The 24,432-nt window shown below is 29.0% G+C and overlaps 1 protein-coding gene across 2 annotated transcripts in view; it reads right to left on the bottom strand.

Annotated features, from left to right (window-relative positions):
• Positions 1 to 24,432, bottom strand: part of LOC136978713 (uncharacterized) — a 101,802-nt gene that overhangs the window by 17,003 nt on the left and 60,367 nt on the right. The window contains exons 22-27 of one of the 2 annotated variants that reach the window (XM_067274492.1): positions 23,400 to 23,472; positions 21,821 to 22,037; positions 17,113 to 17,218; positions 14,766 to 14,904; positions 6,174 to 6,569; positions 1,337 to 1,493 (exon numbers count right to left, since the gene is read on the bottom strand). In XM_067274492.1, coding sequence (XP_067130593.1) covers positions 1,337 to 1,493; positions 6,174 to 6,569; positions 14,766 to 14,904; positions 17,113 to 17,218; positions 21,821 to 22,037; positions 23,400 to 23,472 — 1,088 coding nt within the window. The remainder of the gene's footprint in view (positions 1 to 1,336; positions 1,494 to 6,173; positions 6,570 to 14,765; positions 14,905 to 17,112; positions 17,219 to 21,820; positions 22,038 to 23,399; positions 23,473 to 24,432) is intronic. The other variant, XM_067274493.1, reaches the window with a different exon arrangement.

Here is a 24,432-nt window from a genome sequence, read left to right as displayed (position 1 = left end):
ATTTTTAACAAATCCATATGTATTTCGCCCTTTCTAACAGGCGTCCATCAGTGGATACATTTATTCGCCAACTGTTGTTCCTTTCATACCGGACTACATCATCCCAGCATGCATCTACAATCATACCCATATTTAAATGAATTATATTTGCATAATTTTTGATACAGAAATGTTTGATAATTCTTCTTTTTAACAAATTTTTAGATTTATACAATATTTTAGCATCGTTTCTATTAATTTTACAATTAAAACTATTACAATGTTGGTACCATGGTGATTCTTTTCTTTTCAAACAGATTGCAGCCTCGTGTTCTTTTAACCTTTTTTCCACTGATGAGGCCTGTTAGAAAGGGTGAAATACGTATGGATTTGATAAAAATGAAATTTGTAAAAAAAGCTAAAATAAAGGTTTAGTATTCATTAGTTATTTGGTTTGTTTGCCTTGATAGATCACTCAAAGTCAGATATAAAGAGTATATTACTCATTAATATTCTGGAAATATTTTATTTTTAGAGTTTATATTTTTAAGACGTAATGTTTATATTTTCCTACAATAAATAATATAAATAACATATATATTACATAAATAAATGTTTAATAAATGATATGTAACTAGTTTTTAGAGAATATTTAACAATATATTTTGATTATTTTTGTTATATACTGTACATGCACATAAAATGTCAAATTTAACTCCATAAAAATCTGGACCTTGTTTATTACAATACAAAATTTTTTATGAATTTAAAATATGAAAATATTTTGTACAATCCAACATCAACTACAGCATGTATTTATTTTTCTTGTTTGACTATTCTTATTGTTTATTTTCTCATAATTTATTATTACAGTGCATTTAAAAACGTTGAAGAAAAATTATACTATATTTTCTTCTAATGACTTTAAATTATTTTGAACAGAACACAAATAATTTAATCAAATTTGCATTTGCATTAATTGATTCACTCATGATAGATATAAAAAGATGTATACTTATTTTTATTAGAACTAAACAATCTTAATGTAAACATGAATTACCGTATATTTCCGCGGACAAGATGACCTTCAGATAAGACAAGGTATAAATTTTCGGCAAAGTTTTATAGTTTTAGCATATATCTGTCCTATAAGATGACCCCGGGTTTTGGGGGCCTTTTTTTATGATTCAACTATCGTCTTATCCGCGGAAATATACGGTAAATATATTGTATTTCAAATAAAATTATACATATTTAAATCAAAGTTTTTATATTTTATTTTCTATTGAAAACAATAATATTTTTGTGTATGCTATTCAGTCTTAGAAAATTATCAAGTATGTATTGAAACTTATACCTTAAATTTTTCTTCACTTTGTGCATATGTTTTATTTTGTTCAATAAGTTCCTCTTCCAAATGCTTTAATTTCCTTTCTGTTACTTTTTTATCTTCAATTAGTTGTTCTAATTCCTTTCCAAGATGAGTTTCTTTAACTTCATTAATAGAGTTAACACTAAATGAATAATTTCTAAAATTATTAATAAAATTTAAATTATTCAATATAATAAAGTCTTTAAATGATGAAAGAGTTCTTAATATTATGAGAGTTAGGAAAAATATTGAAACACTAAATAATGCATATACAAATTTATGATATGGAATCATTGACTAAATACATAATGCAACTATAGTATTAATGATAAAACTTTTGCTGTTTAAAAATGCATAAAAATGTAAGGAAACATTCACAAAAGATATAGTCCAGTTGAAGCGAGGTAGGAGATAAGTCAATGACTATGGTTATATGTCCATCTGAGAGCTCAGAATGAGAATAATACTGGAGAAGTCACTCAGGTGGTGTGTCCAGTAGAGAGTTGTTTTGCTATCACTAGTTCTTCAGAATGTAAGATTCCAACAGTAACTCTCAAAGTCAGTTCCACATATTTAGTGAATGTCAGTAGTATAAGTGTGATATACTTTGGAGTATATTTTATTTTACCTATAAATTTATTTATTACATTTATATTTTTAAATTATTAAAATATACCAAATTTACTCGCATATAAGATGAGGTTTTTATCCATTTTTCACTGCTTCGAAAACGTAGGTCGTCTTATACATGCGAGTGAAGGATTCTTTTCATTTTTGTATGATTTTTGTAAACTGTATATTTGCATTTTTTACCAGATTCACACACTTTCTGGTGTTTAAAAACAAAAGTATTTTATCTGGATCGTTTGAATCGTTCTTGTGTATTGTCTGAGTAAAGATGAATAGCAGCAGGAAAAACAAAGCTTTGAATTGAATTCCAAAATCACACGAGAGTCCGATATAAATTTTAATCCATTTCCACATGAAAACAGACGATTATTTGGAAATCAGAATTCGAAGAAACTCATAAGTGTAATTGATGAAGAGTGGATTCAACTGTAAAGAATTGGTAAAAAGATTCCCGATTGTCCACCTTTATATGAACAAATTATGTTGTTGATTTTACAAGATTTTTTCTTGAAGTTTAAAATGTCAGTGATTTTTGCGGGACAATGTGTGCATTTACATGCATTTGATATTTTATTTGTTATTAAACAAAATAAAATTAGAATTGTATTAATAAATCCAATTTTCTTTATTTTGATCTTTCACACCTTGTTCTATATGCGAGATCGTCTTATATTTGAGCAAATACAGTAATTTCTTCAGTTACAATTTCTGATTTAAATTTTAAATATACTCCAAAATGTATCATACCTAAATTTATCAGTAAAAATAAAATATACTTCAAAGTGTATCAGGTGTTTACTACTATAGTATAGCAGTATAAGTCGTACACTTAAAACTCAGAAAATTATGTTTAATTTTCATAAACTGTTCATATTTACACATTAAAATTTTTAAAAATACTCTAATAATAATACAGTAAGACTCCGCTTAACGCGGGCATACCCCTGCGTTCCTAGACGACAAAGCACTAAACGAAACAGTGTTAAACAAGGCCATTTTAACAGAGTAAATAGGGATAGGGGAACACATGACCAAAAATTTATAAATTTTACTTTAATTTTAAGTTATATTATTATACAAATTAATATAAAAATATGTCAAATAACATATAAACATGCACTCAGAAATGTAAAGTTCATTTTTTGTGATGAAGATCCTGACTTTTCTGAAATTTCTGTTTTTTGCAATAAAGTCGTGAAGTTTCATTTGTCGCTTTCTTTTTCTTTCCTTAAGCAAATGTCGGTAGCAGAAGATTGCATCCAAAATGCCTCATTTTGCTTTTGCTCTCCTTTCAAAATCTGGATCATTCGCTACAATTTCATCAACAATTTCGGTTATCGTTATCAAACTTTTACTAAGAAAACCTGTAGAGAAATTTTTGGGCTCTTTGTTTTCAGAATCACTATTTTCCAGTTCTACACAAATTCCTTGTTTGATCAGTTCTTGAAGGTCGTCATTGGTAAGGCTCTCACAGAAACCTGCAGTAACTCCTAAATATCCTGCTCGACTACATCTCCTAGTCCTGCTGTATCGATTAGGTTGAGTTTGGTCAACCTAACAATAGTGATACAGGCTCTTCTCATTGAGAATTCTTGGATACCTTCAGCCATAACTTCTTCCACACTTTATTTGTGCATATTTCAGTTAATTTTTAGCAAGCAAAGTCAATATTGCCTATGGTATCCATGATATTATATTTTTTCTAAAATTGCACCAAACAAACATAGATTTAAGAAAAGTACAGCACTACGACGAATTGCCACCTTTTGCTGATTGGTTTGTGTTTGAGAATAATCGCATTATATACAAATCAATGAAATTCTGCAATAATTTAAATCAGCATAAATGTTGAGTTTTTTTTAAGGCTTCAAGCAGACTGCATTATGTCGAATCAGTGTTAAGTGAGACAGCATTAAGTGGGGTCTTACTATACTTTTATTAAATCCCAAACAGTATTAACTAATGGTATTTTTTATGTCTTCTGGTTGAATGACTTCAGAGACATTTGGAATATTAGTGTTCATAATGAATTTATATTATATAGTGACTTTATGGTGAAAGCAGATTGTAAATTTCTTGCAGTAGCATAAATGTAAAATACAAATTTTTACTTCATGTATAAGATAATTCTGTAACCCATAATGGATAAATATCAATTCATAAAATCCCAAATGGGTGAAGCATTCAGAAGAGAAATCAAGTGACACTAAAGATTCTAAAACAATCATTATTAACTGTATATTTGATTTGGCAAAACATTATTGTTTAGCAACATCAAATATACAGTTTTGCAATGTTTAATTATAGATAAATAAAAATATTTTGTAATCTGAGATATTTTCTTACTCTCTTAGTATCATTTTCTTCATGTATCACACTTTCAAGATCATTTTGTAGTCAGTAGAGGCATTTTCAGAAAAAATATTTGAGACAAAATTTTATTAGTATGAGTTTGGTCCAATTCTAAATTGAAAAATACCATGTTCATTTAACTCTTTAAACATGAAATTGGCCTTATCAGTTCAAAACCAAATTGGCCAATGGAAAAGTTGTGAGACTGGTTTTGCTACACAAGTTCTCCGTGTAGCCAGAGGGGTAAAAACAATTTAGTCCCCAGCTACATAGTAAAAGAAAGTTTTCAGAGCTTAAAGAGTTAAAAAGTTCAACTTCCAACCCAGATAGCCCACTTTTGGCCAGTTCTGGAAGTTGAAAATATCACCATTTGGTAGAGCATACCCGATTTACTTAAAAATTTTTAGATTTTTTGATGAAGCTTACTCCCTTCCCTTCCCTTTACTTTAACCTTTCAGCAGTGGGAGAGTCAGGTATGGTTCTATCCCTTAGTAGTGGAGAATATACCCGAAAAATTTTTAAAGTATTTTTTCACGCAATTTTTCTCATTTCCATTTTAGAAAAAGTATTTGTAAACAGTTATGTCTAGTAAAGAAAAGTCTTTTTTTATTGTTACATCATTCATTTTTTATGTGAATTTTTTTTTTGCGGTAGTTTTTGGCTAGATTTTGGTGATACCCCCAAAAGAATTTAACGTATATATACGTCCCTCACCACTGCCACATGCTCACTGCTGAGTGGTTAAAAGGAGTGTACAGGTGGTCTGGGTCAACCCATGTAAAGGAATAAGCATTAAGAAATACCAAACACAGCTAATCAAAATCAGTTTCATCTATGACACTTGATCTATATTCTGCTAAACATACAAGTCTAATCAACACCTTATCCAGAACCTGTTACCGGTGTGTTCTGTGAATAACAGAGTTTATCACTAACGTTTTCGAACTGTTAAATAGTTCTTCCTCAGGTGAAATATGCTGAATAACCAATGAAACACAAAAAAGAGAACGTGAATATTCAAATTAAATTGAACATATGCTTGATGAAAGTTGTTACGATAGACATGTACATTTCGTGCATGGATGATGGCAATTAAAGGTCAGCGTCCATAAGGGCCTGCCAGGCAACAGATAATTTAGCTCCTCCTTTTGGTTGATGCAGGTGGCATTGTGGCTTGTTCTATAAATGGATATGGCCTCTAACCATCTTAGATGTTCATGGTGAGGTGTAGTGAGGTTTGGTGGAGCTGATATATTTATATCGGCTCCACCAAACGCTCCGTAGGAACCATAATATGCGAACACCATGCAGACCTTCAGCATGGAAGACACACCGTGACCCTTGCTATTTAGGCATCTGACCCTAATATTGAGACAGCATTTGATCAAGCCAAAGTCATCCTCACTATGCCTCACCATGATAATAGCCATGCATCTGGTTACATTACATTGCTATTCTATTATACCTTTTAAAACTTACTTAATTTTTTAAAATAATTTTTAATTGAAATTTTTACATAATATAAAATTTTTTCTAAATATCCATCTCATGAATAGCCAATCAATGCCATTAATTTAAAATAATTTTTTGTTTTATTATCAGCATATTACTAAACATCCTTATAAATAAGCCTATATAACTATAACAAAAACAAATACAATTTAATAGACTGTACATCATGTATATATTAGTGGCATGATTGCACTGTGTGCCTCCTAGTAATACAACATTCATGGAAATAATAAATAAAAGTTTTAATAATAAAATATTAAAAAGACTAAAATAATTAATTAAAAGTAATTCAAAAATAATAAATGATTAATATACATAACATAAATACCTGGGAGGTGGAGCAGGTGGTAAAACTGGAGAATGTAATTCTCTCTCATTGCAGTTTTGAAATTTTTCACTAAATTCGTCATTTATAGTATGACAATTTGAATCTGATTCACATTGAGTAAAATCTACAAAAGTAGCAGCTGGCGCACTGCTGCTTAACATATCCATGGAAGAAAATTCACTTTTCTCATGAGTACTATGTGAAAAATGAACAGCCTGGCTTTGAATATTTTTTAATTGATCATTCTGATGTTTTGTTTTAGAATTGTCTATTATTTTTTTAGGAAAAAATGATAAATAATGAATACTAATAGGTATGTTGGAATGTTTACATCCATTTCTTCTATACTTTGGTGGAGTTAACATTGAATTTTTTACAGTGTGATTATTCCAAGAACTAAAATAAAACAAATATAATAATAAACGAAAAATAAAAGAAAAATATGAAATAAAAGGAAATAAAATAAAAACATAAAATTAATTAATCAAAAATGTTTTCTTGATAAAATTGTTTTATATATTTTTCTTTGACTTTAGTTATGTTTTGAAACAGCTCTAATACAATATGCAAAGTATTTACAATTTATTGACCAGATAAACATATTTAATAAAACATAAACAAAAACAGATAAGAAGAAATTATTTTTTGCAGTGAATATAGTAGCTAAAAAGGTTTTTAATCACAAAGTCACAACCCCTAAGGAATTTAGTAAATTTAACAATATATAAAATATTGAAGTCCGTAATTGATTTCTTATCAAAGGTTTCCTTATCCTGGCTGACAATGTTAGGATGCCTACCATGGAGCTTTTTCCAAACCCAAAATCCAGGTCAATATTGTGTAGATTTAACAGTGTAACTGTGAGAGATACAGCTTGTGTAATTGTGATACTTCTTCATTTTGTAGAAATACTCTCAAAGTGTCTGTATTTGTAGTGAATATTTTATATTTTTGAGGCTTCATACATCTTTAAGAGGAGGAGTCAGTCATTTTATGGAGAACTTTGGATGGTGTTTGTTGTGTTTTGTTAATGTTGTTTGTATTTTCTTTTGGAGTTGTTTCTAGTTCTATGTTTAATGTATTAGTTCTGTGTCATATGAATATGTCAGTATTGGGATAACATATGTTTTGATTGCTTTAAATGTATGTTTAGCAATCAGCTGTGTTATGAGAAATAAACTAAAAAATAAAAATTAATCAAGTAAAATAAATAAAACAACAGAACAAAAACAGAAATTCATATTGAGTTCAATCTGCCTTTGGTAGTCTGTTTTATTCATACATGTTCTGTGTATTTGGAATCCAAGAATTGTGTTCATTCAATTGGAATCCAAAGTATTTGTAGACCTCACTTCATTCAAGGATTCAATAATGTCTCCATTTCCAACTGCAAGATCATCTTCAGAATTCCATTTTTATGGGCAATGTTTTGCATTTGTTTATGCCAAATTTTATTTCTATGCTGAAGAAGTAAGAATATGTAATTTTTAACAGGCAATTTAGTTTGCAAGAGTGGATTCATAGAGTTTTACATAATTTATATACATGAGATAGGATAATATGAATAATGTTTTTTTTGTTTAATGTTGTTTTCATATTTTGTGTTGTTTAACCTATTGGAAAATGAATTTAAGATGAGATAGAACTAACACAGATATAGGTAATCTGCATAGAAAATGCTTTGCCTTATATGTATTTGATTTGTTTTAAGGTATTGTGAAAGCCCAATTTTTTTTTCTTTTGAAAAAATTTTTTGAATAAAATTCTTTCAAAAGAAAAAAAAAATCATAAAGATATGATTATATCTTTTCCCATGGACTTGCTTCCTTGTTCAAGGTGACACATTGAATGCATCACCAGGTACCTAATGGAAAAATTGCCATTGGACTTTAGAACCAATTTACCAAAAATAGGGCATGAACAGTAAGGGGGGAGGACTCCTAGAATAAAAGGATGGGATCAATGACAATTGGAAGGTCATCCATCATTGAGAGTTGGTCGACTTTAAGTGTTTGCTCCCATCTTGGATTAACCCCCATACCAACCATCATCACTGCCAATTGCCACCTAGCCTGCCATCTTCCTACTTGTCCTCCAAAGATCTTACATTGAACTATCGAAATGTCTACCATCTGGACAAATCTACAGACCATCTTCATAATCAAGGAATAAGGAACTAGCTTATCAAGTGTATAACGACTACAGGTATTTATCCTCACGTTTCTAAGTGTAAACTCTCTCTCACTTAAAGACTCCTAAGCTTATATGTATTCTTATATGTAAAGAAACGAGTATTTGTTGACATTAACCTGGTAGTTGAGTGCACTTCTTTTAGCTGCACTGTCTCTATCCTGAATCCAACCACCTACAAATGCAACTGCTCACACAAAATGAAATTAGTAGCCATAAAGGTTTCTGTGTCTGTCCTTAAAGACACAATAGTGTCAGAATCCTGACATGGCAATCAACAAAGTGGTGTTGACCCTTTGGTCCTGTGGTGCAGAAGCATAGGGGCACTTCATGCATTGTCACAGTATGCATTAAGAAGTCTTTGATGCAGTGTTGTTCTCCAATATATTGTGCATATATTTTCTAAAAATATATTAACTGTTGGATATATTTTGCATATATGTAGTGTGTGTAATCATGAATGTACCATAAATATATTACAGAAAAGCATTCAACAAGAATGCTTTTCTGTAATATATTTATGGTACATTCATCCCACATTTGTATATTTGTCACAGAATAACTAAATCTTTGAGTAGCTGTCCTTTGCACTCTAAGTATGTTGTCTTGTTCAATATGATGGTATATTTTGCTTGTGATGCAAGATCTGGGTGTTTTGTAGTGTGGTATCTGACAGGGTTGTAGGATCTAGTGTGTAGTGTCTACGATCTTTAATGTTGTTTTTGGGTTTTATATACATGTATCCCCTTTAAGAAATTTTGGCATATCTTATGGATTACTGATTGCATGTGTAAAATGTTTGGCTAATTTCTGGTGCAGAGATGTAAATTTTTTATATCAGAAAACGTGAATGTTCTCTACACCAGGTGTCTTCCACTTGTATGTTTTTCGTATTTTATTTTGCATTTCATCTATGTTTATTTCAATATAGGGCAAAGAACAAAACATGCACAAGACACTGATTGAGTTTTCACATGTTTTGTTCTTGGCTTGGTATTTATTTATCTGTAGAAACGTTTCTTATTGTTTTTGAATACTTTATTTTGTTGTTTTCATAGATACAGGTTTTGTATCATTTAAGTCTTTGTGATATTGTTTTTAGTGTACAGTAGAGCGTCAATAAGTGGAACCAATTGGGGACTGGGGTCCTTCCAGTTAATGATTTGTTCCAGTTTCCAACTTTGTACGAAAAAATACATTAATCTGTCCGATGTTCAAATTTTTCTCCGTTGCGTATCGCTTCCTGTTGAATTTTTCTCCGTTGCGTGTCGCTTCGTGTTGAATTTTCGTCGATTTTAAGCCTAACGAAAATTTTTATAATAATCATCGAGGCTATCGTATCGTTAAAAATTATTTCTGCATTTTGTACAAACAAAATAAATATATTAAAGAATATAAAAAACATGAAAATTATACTTTAGAAGTAAATTTAGTATCAAAAACATTCAATTCAGCACGACACAGTCCGACTGAAAATCGTTCCACTTTCCGGCCATTCCACTTACCGACGTTCCACTTATCGACGCTCTACTGTATTATGTCACCCTGCTTAATTATTGTCTAATGTTATTTATTTGTATTTCTAGTCTTCTTTGTCAGTCAGGCTCATAATTTTTCTGTTTTGATTGAGTCTGTTTGTTCTTGTACCTTATAACCATGGTATGTTACTAGTGATTGCACCATAATAAACTAATGTGAATATATCTGAGTATATTGAATTTGGTTGAATGTTCTGGCTGTACACCATATGTCTGTTTTTCTCTTCTTGTTCTTACATTTTTCCATGTTCTTTGTTCTTTCTACCTTCTAGAACTTTCTAATCTCCTTAATTCTTCCTTCTCGGGGTAAGGCCACTTCTTGGAATAACCAATATATTGAGTGAGAAGTTACCTGAGGACAGGTGTATGAAATTGTCTGATACCCAAGTATACAGGTGAAGTTGTAATTTCAACAGGGAATCCTTGAAACTCCTGGGCTATATCAACTTGACCAGTTGCAAGTTTTGAATAAGTGACCGACAGATTGGTTATCAAAACTTTCAGGAACTGAGGCAAAAAAGAAAAAAGTGTTAATCTGTGCAAGAACCTTTATGTGGTCCCTCACGACAACGAGGACTGAAAGACATTTGCAGGACCAGGGTATCTTTGTTTTATCCAATCCATCATCTTTATTACTACTTGCCCCCTATCTTCATTTTTCCATATTAGTGTAAGTTTAGTATTAAGGGTTAGTTATAGGAATATTATTTTTGTAATAATTATTCTTGTGTATTGCAGGCCTCAGAGTGCCATTTTCCCATTGAAAAAGTGAGTAAAAAGTGAGTGCAATAGTGACAAAACAAAGTGAAAACGTGGAAAAAAAAACTCAGCAGCTATTCTATTATGGTTAAACACATTTTAAAAATTTCTGTATACACTGTAATACAGTAGCCACCTGTTATAGATAGAACACTGTTTTTTTGTCACCCAAATTTTAAAAGCACTCGAATCAATAAATTTTCAATTACCAATTGCCATTGAATTTCTATTTGCAACGAAATACAGTATTTTATTTCTACTATTATTCTTGAAACTACCACTGATGGTGAAACAATAAATTCATCAAGATCTAAATACAGAGTATGCAGAACAGGTAGTCAGATCAATTATCATTTGTTTTCTTTTGATATTAAAAGTTGTTTATTTATTACTTTTGAGTATTGTCTCCTCATATACAAGTTTCTGTGAAATTTCGAACTTGCCGCATAATGTGTAAGGAAAAGATTTCTTTAACTCTGAATGGAAAGTTCTAAAATTTTTATATAGTAGTAACTTTATTTTGCTGTTTAGAGAATTTTTACTCTTTAATTTTATAAGTTTTGATGTTCTATTATATGTTCAATATTTATTTTTTTAAATTTTCAATTATCGCACTTATAATTTTTATTGAAAAATATAAATTACACAAATTTTTAATAAGCAATTTATAAAGTACTGTACTGAAATATAACATTGTATAATAAAATTGCAATTGATATTGTTTTTATATCGACAGTATTTTGTCTTTAAATGTCATTGTTAAAGAAACAAGAGTGCTAAATGGACATTTGTGGTATCAATGTTTACGTAAACGTCAATTAATACAATATAACCACAAATAAAATTCAGTATTGCAAATCTAAGCTTATTTTATATCAGAATCACTTGCTGATGAAAGAATAGTGATTCCATAGCACGTATAATCTGTTTAGTAAAAGCCCAGAATTTTTATTACTCAGTTATATCATGCCACTGGATATCTAGTGCTTTTCTTTGTCTCCCGACGAATACAATATAACGAGGGGCTACTGTATTTCCAGTAAACCCTGAACACTTAAAAATTCTTTGGCTTCTATAAATAATCAATCATGAAAGATGATGTTCTTTTATTAAGATTTTTCTGGATGTTTTCAGCTTCCTTCTTTTTTGCTTCGCTTGTTTTTGAACACTTAACACTAACAAGCATCATATGTACTGCCTGTACTTCAATCATGTTCTTGATGTTAATAGCCTTCTCCAGTTTTTTGGTTTGCTGCTTCTAACAAAACTTAGCCTATCGCATGTATTTCACTTTCTTTTACATTTTTCTAGTTTAAACTCTGCTGCAGTACCATAATCTTCTTGTTACGAACAGCTTTCTTTTGTTCTTCAAATTGTTTGTTCTTCCTCTTCTGCTCTTTTTCTTATTCTTTTAACTTCTTTTCATTTTCCAATTGTAATTGATAATTTCTACACACTGAGGCAGCTAATTTCAGTAGTCCTTTGTAATGGGTATAAGGTGTGGGTTTTGGTCATACATGATTATTCCCTCCTTAACAATCAAAAGTAAATTAAGCATTCTTTCCAACAATCATGCATTATCAGGAGGAAGTGCATGACATGAAATTGAAAATTTCTGTTCCACATCAGCATTGCCACGAGAGAGGGTCAATGCTGATTTCACTAATTTGGATATACTGGGATAGCTATCATGATCATAGACTGTTTAGTTTTTTAATGCTTCAAGATGTGTAAATATTGATTTCAAAATAAATTAATAAATCTGAAATAAACATATTTCAAATAATATAAGTAAAATAATATTTTATTAATGATTTCATAAATAACTTTGAAAAACTAGATTTTGGTTAATAATGACAATATGGCATGAGTACATTATTAACCAAAATCTAGTTTTTCATGAAATCTATAAAAATGATTGACTCCAAGGCCTGGTATTGTACAGATTAGAATTATCACAACTTGGTGTGTCATGGTCATTTATTAATTTTGTAATTGTTCCACTGAATTTAAGGTTACTACAGGTGTAACCAATCTAAAGTTAGCATCCTTGTTTGAACCTGTATATAGTTATTTCATGCATAAAAAAAATTGATTTTTTTTCATATCTACTGCATGTTTAGTTTGTTGGGTGTTTGACTTAATGGGTTAATGAAAACCCTTTCATATCTCACAAAGTGTTTTAGGAATGTACAGTGAAATCTCAATCTATCGTTTTTGGCAGGACCTGTGGGAAAAGAACAACTGATGCGAGAAATTTATGATGTTAATGTTTTTATTGTGTATCTCATATAAAATGTGTCCTTTGTTGATAAGCTTATATGATGGCTTTCTGTAATGCTAAACAATATGGCATTTGGAAGTGTGTTTATTCTACATTTTTAAAAAATTGTTAAGAATACTGTCATTTGTTCTATTTTCTTTTCGTACAAATACCTAATGCATTAATATATTGGAGGAAGCCGATCAGAAAAATTTGATATTGTGTAAAAATGCAATTACTTATGTGGTAAACAACAAAAATATAATGCATGCTTTCACCATTACTAATAAATCTGAAAATATTTGTCGAAATAGAAAATTATGTGGAAAAGTGCATTTCTAATTTTTCAGATAATGAGTTCAAAATACATTTTTGTATGTCACAATCTTCATTTGAAGTATGTAATATGCATATAATTTATGTTGGCAGCCATCTTAATTTCTGTTTTCAGCACTTTGAACTTCACTGCACTAGTGCTTCAGCAGCTAACTTAAAGCAGAAAAAGCTTAACCATCTTTTAACAAAGTGGCTTTAAGTGGTCTTACTAGAAAATGCACCCAGTATATACAATAAAATAAAATATGTTTAATTGCTATGTAAATAATTGCAAGAATTATCAAGGAAAAGACAATAATCTGCCTGTTTTTTGGCAAGATTACAATATTATAATACATTAGTGTATTTTATTATCCTATTGGATAAATACAGTACATTGAGAGGTGCTATTTGGGGAATTGGTTTAGTTTTTAACTTTGGATTTAACTTTTAAATATGGAGAGCTATTATTATTAGTGCATAAAACTCTAAGATTTTATATTTTTCACTTAATTGCTGTTCATTATAATAAACTGACTTATTTTATCTGTTTTCAAAATAGTTAAATTATTTTATAAGAAACAAATTTTGTTTTTTCTGATAAACTTGATAAATATCTATTATTTCTTATATACTTTCTTGATCTATAATACTTAATAATATCAATAACTATTTGTTATAATAAATCAAGAAAAATAATATATCTAGAATGTACAGTACAAGTTAATTGAATATATAAAATTAAAAATAATCTATTAATTACACCAAAAAAACTATAATGAATATTTTTAGAGCAAATTTCAGAAGAAAAATGAAATTATAATGGTTGTGGAGCTTATTTTTATATACTTGATACAATAATTATCAATTATGATTTCATTGCTTAAAAAATGTTTAGCTTTCTTTTAGACGATTTTTAGAAGATTAGATAATAATACTTATATAGAACTAAGTCTTTGACATTATTTTTTAAACAATTTATCACTAACAAAGAAATAAGAATACATTAACTGTATCAACTTCAGCTTAAAAATAAATAGCTTTAAGTTGAAAATGCTATAGTTAATATCTTTTTAAATTACATGCTTATTTGTAATTAAGAAGGGACTATGTTAAAAAATGTTGTGAATACTATCTATACTATATATATATAGTGAATATGAGTGCTAAATTGAAATTATGTTCAATGAAGGTTCAATGTATAAATCCAATTTAGCACTCATAATATTCAGAAAATTCATGTATGTTAATAAATTAATAAATCAAAAATTAAAATACACAGACCATCTTGAAACATAAAAATTCTTGTGAAAGTCAACTTTGCTTTTAACTATTTAGGCAAAAGCATAGCTATGTGAAAATACATATATAATGCATAAAGATATTATAATAAATTTAAAATGTTATTATTTTCAAAATATTTTCATTTAATTGATATTATAATTTTATTACTCTTTTTGTAGAATGTTATTTAATTTTTATTTTAGATATTTACATTAAAAATTTAAATAATAAATAAATACTTACAATGATTTATTTCCATCATCTATATTATCAAAATGCTCAGAGGCTTTATGTTTCGGAGCACTACCACTTTTATTTTTCATCATTGCAACATCTATATTCTGATTATTATGCAATGTATTTGATGAATCAAAAGTGTTTTCTGAAATTTAATGATAAAAGTATTATTATATTAATAACTGTTTTAATATATTTTCATTTATTAATATTAAAATTATATACTATAAGATTCAAACATCATTATTCTAAATGCTATTTATTCTTAATTAATGTACAGATGTACAGTACATAGAAATTGAAAATTTTTTGTCACTGTACTGAATAGAGTTACTAAATTTTAACTTCTCATATCTCTAACTGAACAAAATTTTGAGAATTAAGTAATTGATGAGACTATGTCTTGTCTCTAAAATCATGCTGCTGTCAATGGCTGCACACCTTAGAGGTATGAAAGAATACATGTCAGGCATTGCAATTTGACACAGAGTATTTGGTGCCCAAATCATGCACACACAAAATAAACCAGACTTGTAGGTAGTCAGGGGACTGAGAACCAGGTCAAAATAAAATACAAAATGCTGAGACTGTTTCTACAAACAGGTGCGAGTGTGAGATTTGCATGTGTTGCTCACTCTCTCTGAGACATAGTCTCATCCCAAAAATGGCTTTGCCGTTTTACTTGTTTCTAATTTATGAAGATGTGATACTAATTCAAAAAATATATTAAATTGTGGGTGTTTTAATTGTAATATTTTATAGAACTAGGTTTTGAGAAATATTGCTTTGAAAATGTGCTGCACCAAACAAATGCATGCTTTGCTGTACTTAGCTTAAAGCTAGTCTTTATATATATTGTTATGAAAATTTTTCAATTGTACAATTTGATCAAAATGCTTTCTCTAGAGAAAATACAAAATATAAATAAGACTTACTTGAGGCTTTTGGATTTACATTGTCAAGATAAATTAAAATCCAAAAAATGGATGATTATTCCATACATATTTCAACAAATCTTATTTACATTTTGCTTTTTGCATGATGGGTTCAAAAAAATTTTGTAATTAAAATGTCTAGATATTAATTATAATTCTTTTTTAAATTATCCAATTTTATCCAATGATCCCTCCTCCCTTCAGGCTACTATCAATTCTCTATGTTCCATTTTTTCCAGCTACAATCTAAAAATCAACATACATAAAACTGTTATGTGTTTTTCCCTACTTTGCAATCCCTACCACCCTTCCATATTTATCGATTCTACTAAAATAAACTATGTTCAGTCTCATCATGACCTTGGAATCATATTTGATGAAAAATTAATATTCCACAAACATATCTCTTACATTATTAAATCCCTTGCCATTAGACATGGCTTTATCTGGCGTTTTGCAAAAATATTTCTTCAAAAGCCATGCTCAGAACAATTTTCTTTACTAATTTTCAGTCAATAGTCGATTATTATTTACCCATCTGGGCCATGGCTGCCCCTTATCTGCTTCAAACAATACAATCTGAATTAGATAAAGTTTATTTTCTGATACACAAAGTTCTGCAATTTACCCTTTACTGATAACCACAATGTGGCAAGAGTTTGCTTTGGTCTTCCTAATCTTTCTGATCACTTAAAATATTTTGATTGCATTCTCTGCTTTAAACACTTCAATGGTCTAATTTCAAACTACTGGTTAAGTTTCCACATCCCAACTGTAAGAACCCACAATACATCATGCTTCTTCATCCCATATTTTTGCCTTTCTCTCTCACAAAGATTTTTTTTTTACCATATAGCACCTCACATGTAGCCTGTGGAACCATACCTATATCATAATTTTTACTTTTTAAAAATAAATGTAAATCTATTTTGTATTACACATAATGTAACTTTTGTTTTGCTATGTTTATAATTTTTATTATGTTTTTTATATTTTGCTATTATTTTATTGGGGATCTTTTTTATTTCTTGTTATCAGGGGAGTGGAGTATAATCGTCTCCAATGTTTCCAATTGTACTAAAATTATAAGTATAACATCCATTGTGAAGCCTGATATGTATATAGAAGCAACACCAAATAATAGCCTAAATAATCAGACTATAATTTTGCTAATTTTAATAATTAATACTAAGTAATTTGCTACTAGAGGTAGACATTAGGTGCCATCTCTCAACTAAATTAATAATTAACTTAGTATTAATTATTAAAATTAGCAAACTTATAGTCTGATTATTTAGGCAATCATTTAGTGTTCTTTCTATTCTTTAAATTTTTCATTACTGTAATCAGTTTAAAATTTCATGTTATACAGTTAAATAAATACTACATTTCTGCTTTCTTTCTTTTTTATAACTCACTAGAATAGGACTTATCATCGTTACTTTGCCTTGACACTGAAATATTATCCATGGCAATTCCAGGTAAAATAGCATTTGCAAGTTCTTCTTTCAACCATTCTGGAACCTAAACAAATTAAATATTAATAAGCATTACAAAATCAAAGTAAAGTATAAAATTATTATTCACTAAATAACATAACTTAACATTATACAGGATGACTGTATTTAAACTATACCTATTGAATGCAATGTGCAGAAGGCATTACATTCAATAGCAGACATGCAAAAGGCATTCCTATAAAAACCAAAAATTAGTACCAAAATTATTGCTAAGGCACTTTTGGCACTGCAAACAACAAACATTTTAATTGTACATGACACTCATGCTTTTACAGAGACTTCAGTGCTGCAGATATTGAGAGGTTAGTACCTCTCAATATGATCCCCATTGAGGGTAGTAAACAGTGTATTCTGAAGGTTATAGGCAGTGTATTCAATAATTAGCCACAATTGATTCTTTATGATGCTTCCCACATGTAGTGTGATACTGCCTTTCAAGATTCCCAACTTTGTAACATATCCTCAATAAATCAACTTTTTAAGTGTCCACATAACCAAAAATCACACAGATTAAGATCCAAAGCATCAAAAGTGTCTAGTGGCGAGTTTTGATACTAAATTTTTATGAAACGTCTTCCAGATGTACAGAAATGTCACCATACTACTGAATTTGGTTGAATTTGAATTGCTAAATATCTGTATACAAAACATTAAATGGAAGTTCTTTAATTATATTTATTTGATATGTTAAACAAGAATACACGTTATAAGATAGACAAGTATATTAAAATAAAATAAATTAGTAGGTGCATAGTACATTCACACCACTAATATACACAAGATATAGTCTCTATTAAATTCCTTTTATATTTCAATTTGGATTTATTTTGTTTTTGTTACAGTAAAATAATTTAGAAATCAGGATATGAGATTGTCCATAAATAATGTATAGCTATTTTTATACTTTTCAACCATCATCCCACTCTCTGTAACATCCATGATGTGTTGCACATACCTGCCTCTCAAATTACATAATTCATATCTTAGATTTACTCCCTTGTGGCCATCAGCCATATTATAGTTTGTATATAGTTCATAATTCCTTTATTTCATTCCTATTTTCTTATTTCCTTTCTATTGTCTTCAAGAACTTTCTATATCGACCATTACTGCTTGAAGGGGAGGATTACCCTTTCTAAAAACCAAGGGTTAAACAAAAGAGAAGGGTATTAGGACTTCCCCAAATTTGGGGAAATAGACAAAAGAAAGAAAAGCCTGAGGCAAAGAGAAAGACGAAAGGCGAACACTTTTTTTGGCTGGACTTTGAAAGGAACAGACATACAAGGCAGTGATCCAGACTCAGAAGAGAGAGAAAGGAAGGGGACTGCAGTTTCAAGAAAGGACTGTCGAGGCCAGAGAATAAGAGACACAAGGGACTATAGGACACAGAGAGTCGTAGAACCTCTATAATGAACTGCTGAATCAGTAGAGAAGAATAAAAGGCCACGATTGTGAAAAGGCACTTCCCAGAGGATATCAATCAATCAACGTAGACTCGGATATTTTCTATCTGTTTCTCTATATTTTCAATACTTTCCTAATTCTATCCATTTCCCTGTTATATTAGTTTTAAGGTAGCCATAAGATTAGTTTTTAAGTTGGTTATCAAGGTTTTGTGTTATGCACGTGTGTATTATATACTTGTATGTGAATAAGAGGTGACCCATTTCCCTGTGTGGGTTCTAAGGTATAAATCTGTCAAGTTGGGATCTTTGTAACAAAATAAAAGAAAGAACAGTGTTCAGAGAGCATTAAAGGAATATTCAATCGTACACATATTTGTTTCTGCGTTCCTATTTGTAATGTTTATTTGCGGACTGTAAGTCCGCAAATAAACATCTCTTGTTACGAACAATCTCTTGTTATGAACAACCACACCCTTAATGTACTAAGCAACAATACACAGCACAGGGTTAAATTATTTTATTAATTACAAACAAAGCAATTGTTTAAAACAAAGCATAAACAATAAGGTTCACTATGAAACTTTTTGAAAACAAAAATGAATCATCTGTTACATAAGAGTTCAGATCCTAGTGTTATGAAAGGTTTTGTAAACACCACTAACCCTTGTAATTCATTGTAACAATCGGGGTATCTGCATACCATCCATCCACATTGTTACTTCAACTTTCACTATCAAGTATAAAATAGTTTTTAGTATTGTAATCTTTGAATAATGCACTAAATTTAGCAGCAGAATTTTTTAGTAATCATACAAAAAATAGAGCATTCTAGAGTAATTGATTTACTGCATATTAAGCTCGATACTAGGACATTTATTTCTTCTTTAACATTGTGGAACATTCTATTTCTTAATGGTAAACCTACTTATTTAGATCTTTGCAGTTCTCAATGCATAAATCCATAATTGATTCTTGTTCATCTCCATTCTTATATTTAAGCCAAATTACTACCAGATTACATTAAGCTACTTTTCCATGATTATATTTAACTGATTTCTAAATAATTTGTCACTATAATTGCAGAAAAGTAGCCCGATGTAATTCAGTAGTTGTTTGGCCTATTACAAATATATTGGGTTTCAAGATGTTTGTATATTCTTATACTTCTCAATTGATCCCAACATGAAAAAAAGCTCTGCATTCCAAAAATTATTGCTTTGTGTATGATGGTATATGAATCGTATAATTTATTATGACCTTTTAGAGCCTAATAAAACCATAAATTCTGATGCACACTGTCAGAAGTTACATCGAATAAACAAATGTCTTAAACAAAAGCAACAAGAAAGAAACCATCTTTTATCACAATAACACTTGTCAATTTGATAAAGCAATACAAAATAAAAACTTAAATTGGAAATTTTAGATAATCCACCCTATTCATCCAAACTTGTACCTTCCAATTTTCATTTAATCATATCATTACAAAAGCATTTAAATGGTAAAAAATTTATAAGTTTTGAGGAAGTGAAATATGCTATACAATCATTTTTTGAGTCAAAATCCAAAAGTTTTTTTTACCAATGAAAACAATAAACTTGTGGAATACTAGAAAAAAGTAATTGCAAATGATAAAAATTATGTTGTTGACTGAATAAATATATACAGTATACAATCTACTGTACATCAACATCACACCGGAATCCAACTTTGCATTTTCTCACGCTAGAGGCATTAAGAATCCTTAGACATTACTTGTCAACAATTGACAATTGCGAAGATGATGTTTTCAAGGCATTCGTGATCGTTGAAAAAGAAAGTCGAGACAGTTAAGTGCTCAAAACAAACAACACTAAACGAATTTTTCAGTTTTTCATCTACAGAGTAATTGTAAATGGAGAACACAATGTATTGTAAGCCTGTACTACTGTATAACACACTACTGTATTTTATTAATTGTAGTTTTGTGGTTTTTTTTCCAACTTTGCTTTAGTCGTCACATCGGATAACTCGACACATTTCCATTTTCCCTTGGGGTGTTGACTTATGCAGAGTCGACTGTATATATATTTTTTTTAAATTGTGTTCCTATAAAACAAATTTTCCATTCAACTCAATATTTAAAAATTTACATTGTACATAATTACAAAAAATTTCAAACCACCACTGTTATATTAAACAAAAATATTTTGAATGACTTGACAAATGTTTTTAAATAACTGCATTTCAGGCTTCTTTAGATCACAAAAGACATGCAACTACAGCTGAAGATATTTGAATTATATTCAAATTAAAAATATCTGCTAAGTGATTAATTTTTTTTCTTCGATAAACATTACTTATTCAATTTTCTCACATTAGGAAAGCAAACAGATTTTGATTATATATAAAATCAAAGATATTTAAATAAATCTCACATCTTTATAGTTATAAACTGTGGATATAAAGTAATGTATAAAATTTAAGAAATATATTTTTGTAATATGTTTAAAAATCTGTGAGGGCAATTTAGCTTCTGTCTAAAATTTTAGTAATGGAAATGGAACTGTATGTCTGAATTTATGGTTCTCTAGTTACTCTCAACCACACAATGACACTTGTCATTTTGGAAACATTGCTATGTTGGCAGAATAGTAGTAGTGTGGTGGGGTGTCAGAATCAGTGCATGATAAATTCTCTGAAGTCAGGAAGGTGGCTCCTGATGCCCAAGGCTTCCTTCAGAGGGCCAAACAGCTGATAATGATATAGTGATAAATACAGACTGTAGGCCAGACAATCCAGAATTTTTTAACCAAGTCTGTTGATCACCTCCACCATACAGAGGGTTGAGTTCTGACATTAGTCAAAATACTTTTATTTTGCAGGAATAGCATTGTTAAACACAGGAAAAAGTCAAAATGTGAAGGAGATTACCTAGAGAAAGAAACATAAACTGGGACATTGTGACACATATTTTCATTGCCACTACTGAAATTTCAGAGAGAAGTTGAACTACCCTCAAAATTAATTTTTAAATGTAATTGCACTGCATAGTTTGAGATTAATTTATTAGATAAAATATTTTATGCAATAAATTAATCACAAAGTATGAAATTTTATTAAACTGAAAATGGTTTAATGGGAATTTAATAAGAATTTATTATAAAATGTATAAATTTTAAATACTTTAAAATAAACCATCATAAAAAATAATAACTTACTGATCCTATACTATCTTCCTCAGGCAAATTATATTTATTTATTTTAAATGCACTTTTTGAAATATTTGAATTGCTTAAAACATTATTTCTGTTGGACTTCTTTTTAGGTATTGGAGCTGTGGTATTTACAGCTAAGTGAAGATGATTAGCATGGCAATAAATATTGGATAGTGTAACAGTTTCTCCCCGAGAAATTTGTGCAGAAGAAGCATAAAGACTAAAAAGGAAAACTGTTTTAATTGCAATATAAAATTTTAATTTAAATGATAATTAAACTTAAAATCATATTTTAAAATAAATAGTTTCATTAAAAATTAATGTTCATTATAACTTTAAATTAAAAAATAATATTTTATTTATAATATTCATTTATATAGTAGAGCATCAATTATCTGAATCAATTGGGGACTGGAGTTGTTCGGAAAATCAATTTTTCGGATAACCAATTATGTACAAAAAAATACATTAATTAATATAGTATATTAGTATATCCCATGTAATTAGTATATTAGTATATCCCAATAATAGTATATTAATGTATCCCATGTCGAAATTGTTCTCTATTGCGTATTGCTTTGCATTGAATTTTCGTTGATGTTAAGCCTAACAAAAATTTTTATAATAATAATCATGGCTTTATTTTGTACAAACAAAATAAATATATTGAAAAATATAAAAACAGAAAATTATACTTTAGAAGTTAATTGAACATTTTTGAAATGTTCAATTCAGCACGACACACGTCCAGTCACAGTCCGACTGGAACGCTTTCAGTTAACCAATGTTTCGGTTGATCGGTGTTCGGATAATAGATTCTCTACTGTATTTAAATAAATATTTTTATTACTTTCTAAAAACATACAATTATTTATAAATAAAATAAATTATATTAAAACATGAAGACCTATTTAATTAATTTGAATAAATTAAATTTCAACAATATTGCAATCAAGAATTAGATAAAAATCTGATAATCCAAATTCTTAATAATATTTCAGCATTAATTTGAATTTTCAATATATAAAAAAGTCATTAAAAAATATGAGTACGGTTTAGGACATTCTTCTTGTTCCTTATCATACATATATGTATATATAAGAAAAAACAAGAAAAGTTGTGTTTGTATATAAGAAAAAACAGAAAATGTGTTTAAACAATAGCAGAAATTTAACTGATCTAACTTTTCACTGAAGAAACAGAATAATCTTCCTGATATGTTATTGTCAGTAAAAAAGTATAGCACAAATCAGTTATATACTTAGTTAACAGAGGAAACTTTACTCAAAAGCATCAAAATAGGATATCAGGCAATTCAATTAGCAAAAAATTATGATTTACAAAGAAAAGACTGATGATAAGACTAAGACTAAATTTAAAATAATGCATAATAATCTTGGTTAATACTAAAAATATTACATTACATACAATACTATCTCATATATTTTAAAACCGAAAATAAGTCAGTTTGAAATCAAAAAATCTTAGAAGTCTTGTAAATATTTAAGGTAATAAAAGAAAAAAGAGAGATAAGATAGAATTTGATAAAAATAATTATATATACTCAGTAAGAATAACTTACGCCAAAATTTCCTGAGGCTGTAAAACTGCTTCTTTTTTTCCTGGGGTAAAGTCTGTTTTAGGATAATCTGCATCTATTAAAAAATATGAAAATATATTTTATAATGTTTTCTTTTATGATGAAAATTAAAGGAAGCAGAGAAATAGCCACATTGAAATGTTTTCAGTAACTACAGCTTTTTCCAAACTATCAATTTTAAAATTAATTTTAATAAATCATTACAAACATTGTAATGTTTGCAATGATAATGTTTGTTATTGTTATTTTCAAATAACATCATAAATTACTCTATTGTACAGATAAGTGCATAAATATATTTTAATTTTCTTATTACATTTCTGAAACTTCATTAACTCAATTACTTTTATTACTTCACTAAGTAAATAAAAGAATTTTAAAAATTTATTGAATCTAATATTCTTTAATTTATAATTATATTATGATATGAAGGTAAATCAAAAATCTTTGCCAATTGCATTTTTCTCAAAATCTTTTATTTCATATTTTCAAAATATTTCATAATTTCAAAATATATATTTGAAAGCCCAGTTCATACCCTTTTTTCTACATAGTTTCCATGATAAGCCAAACAGCTCTTCCATCATGGCATAAGTTTTTGGAGATTACTCTCATAATGTGTGCCTGTTTGCTTATGCAGCCACAGTCAAACTGTTGTCTTCACAACATTGTCACTCTCAAAACAGTGATCTGCTAACTCCTTCTTGAGGAGGTCAAAATGTTGATAATCACAAGATGATCAAATTCATACTATATGACAGATGATGAAAAAGACCTGATCTGATGTCCTGGATGTTTGTTGCTCCATTTCTAACTTCTCACACCATCAATTCATATCTTGCTATGATATACAATTGTTCCTATACAAAGTACTCATTTCTCAATAAATATTGCTCGTATTCTTGCCAGATGCTCACAAAAGTTAAATCACATTTCTGTGTTCCTCCATTGTGGAAATCGACAGAACACCTGCCATTTTCAACTTCTATATTTTTCTCAAATCTCACAATACAAC

This window comes from Centruroides vittatus, unplaced genomic scaffold (genome assembly GCF_030686945.1).
Source record: "Centruroides vittatus isolate TY-2023 unplaced genomic scaffold, ASM3068694v2 contig_549, whole genome shotgun sequence".
NCBI lineage: Eukaryota > Metazoa > Arthropoda > Arachnida > Scorpiones > Buthidae > Centruroides > Centruroides vittatus.
This window is presented reverse-complemented; position numbering and strand designations above follow the sequence as displayed.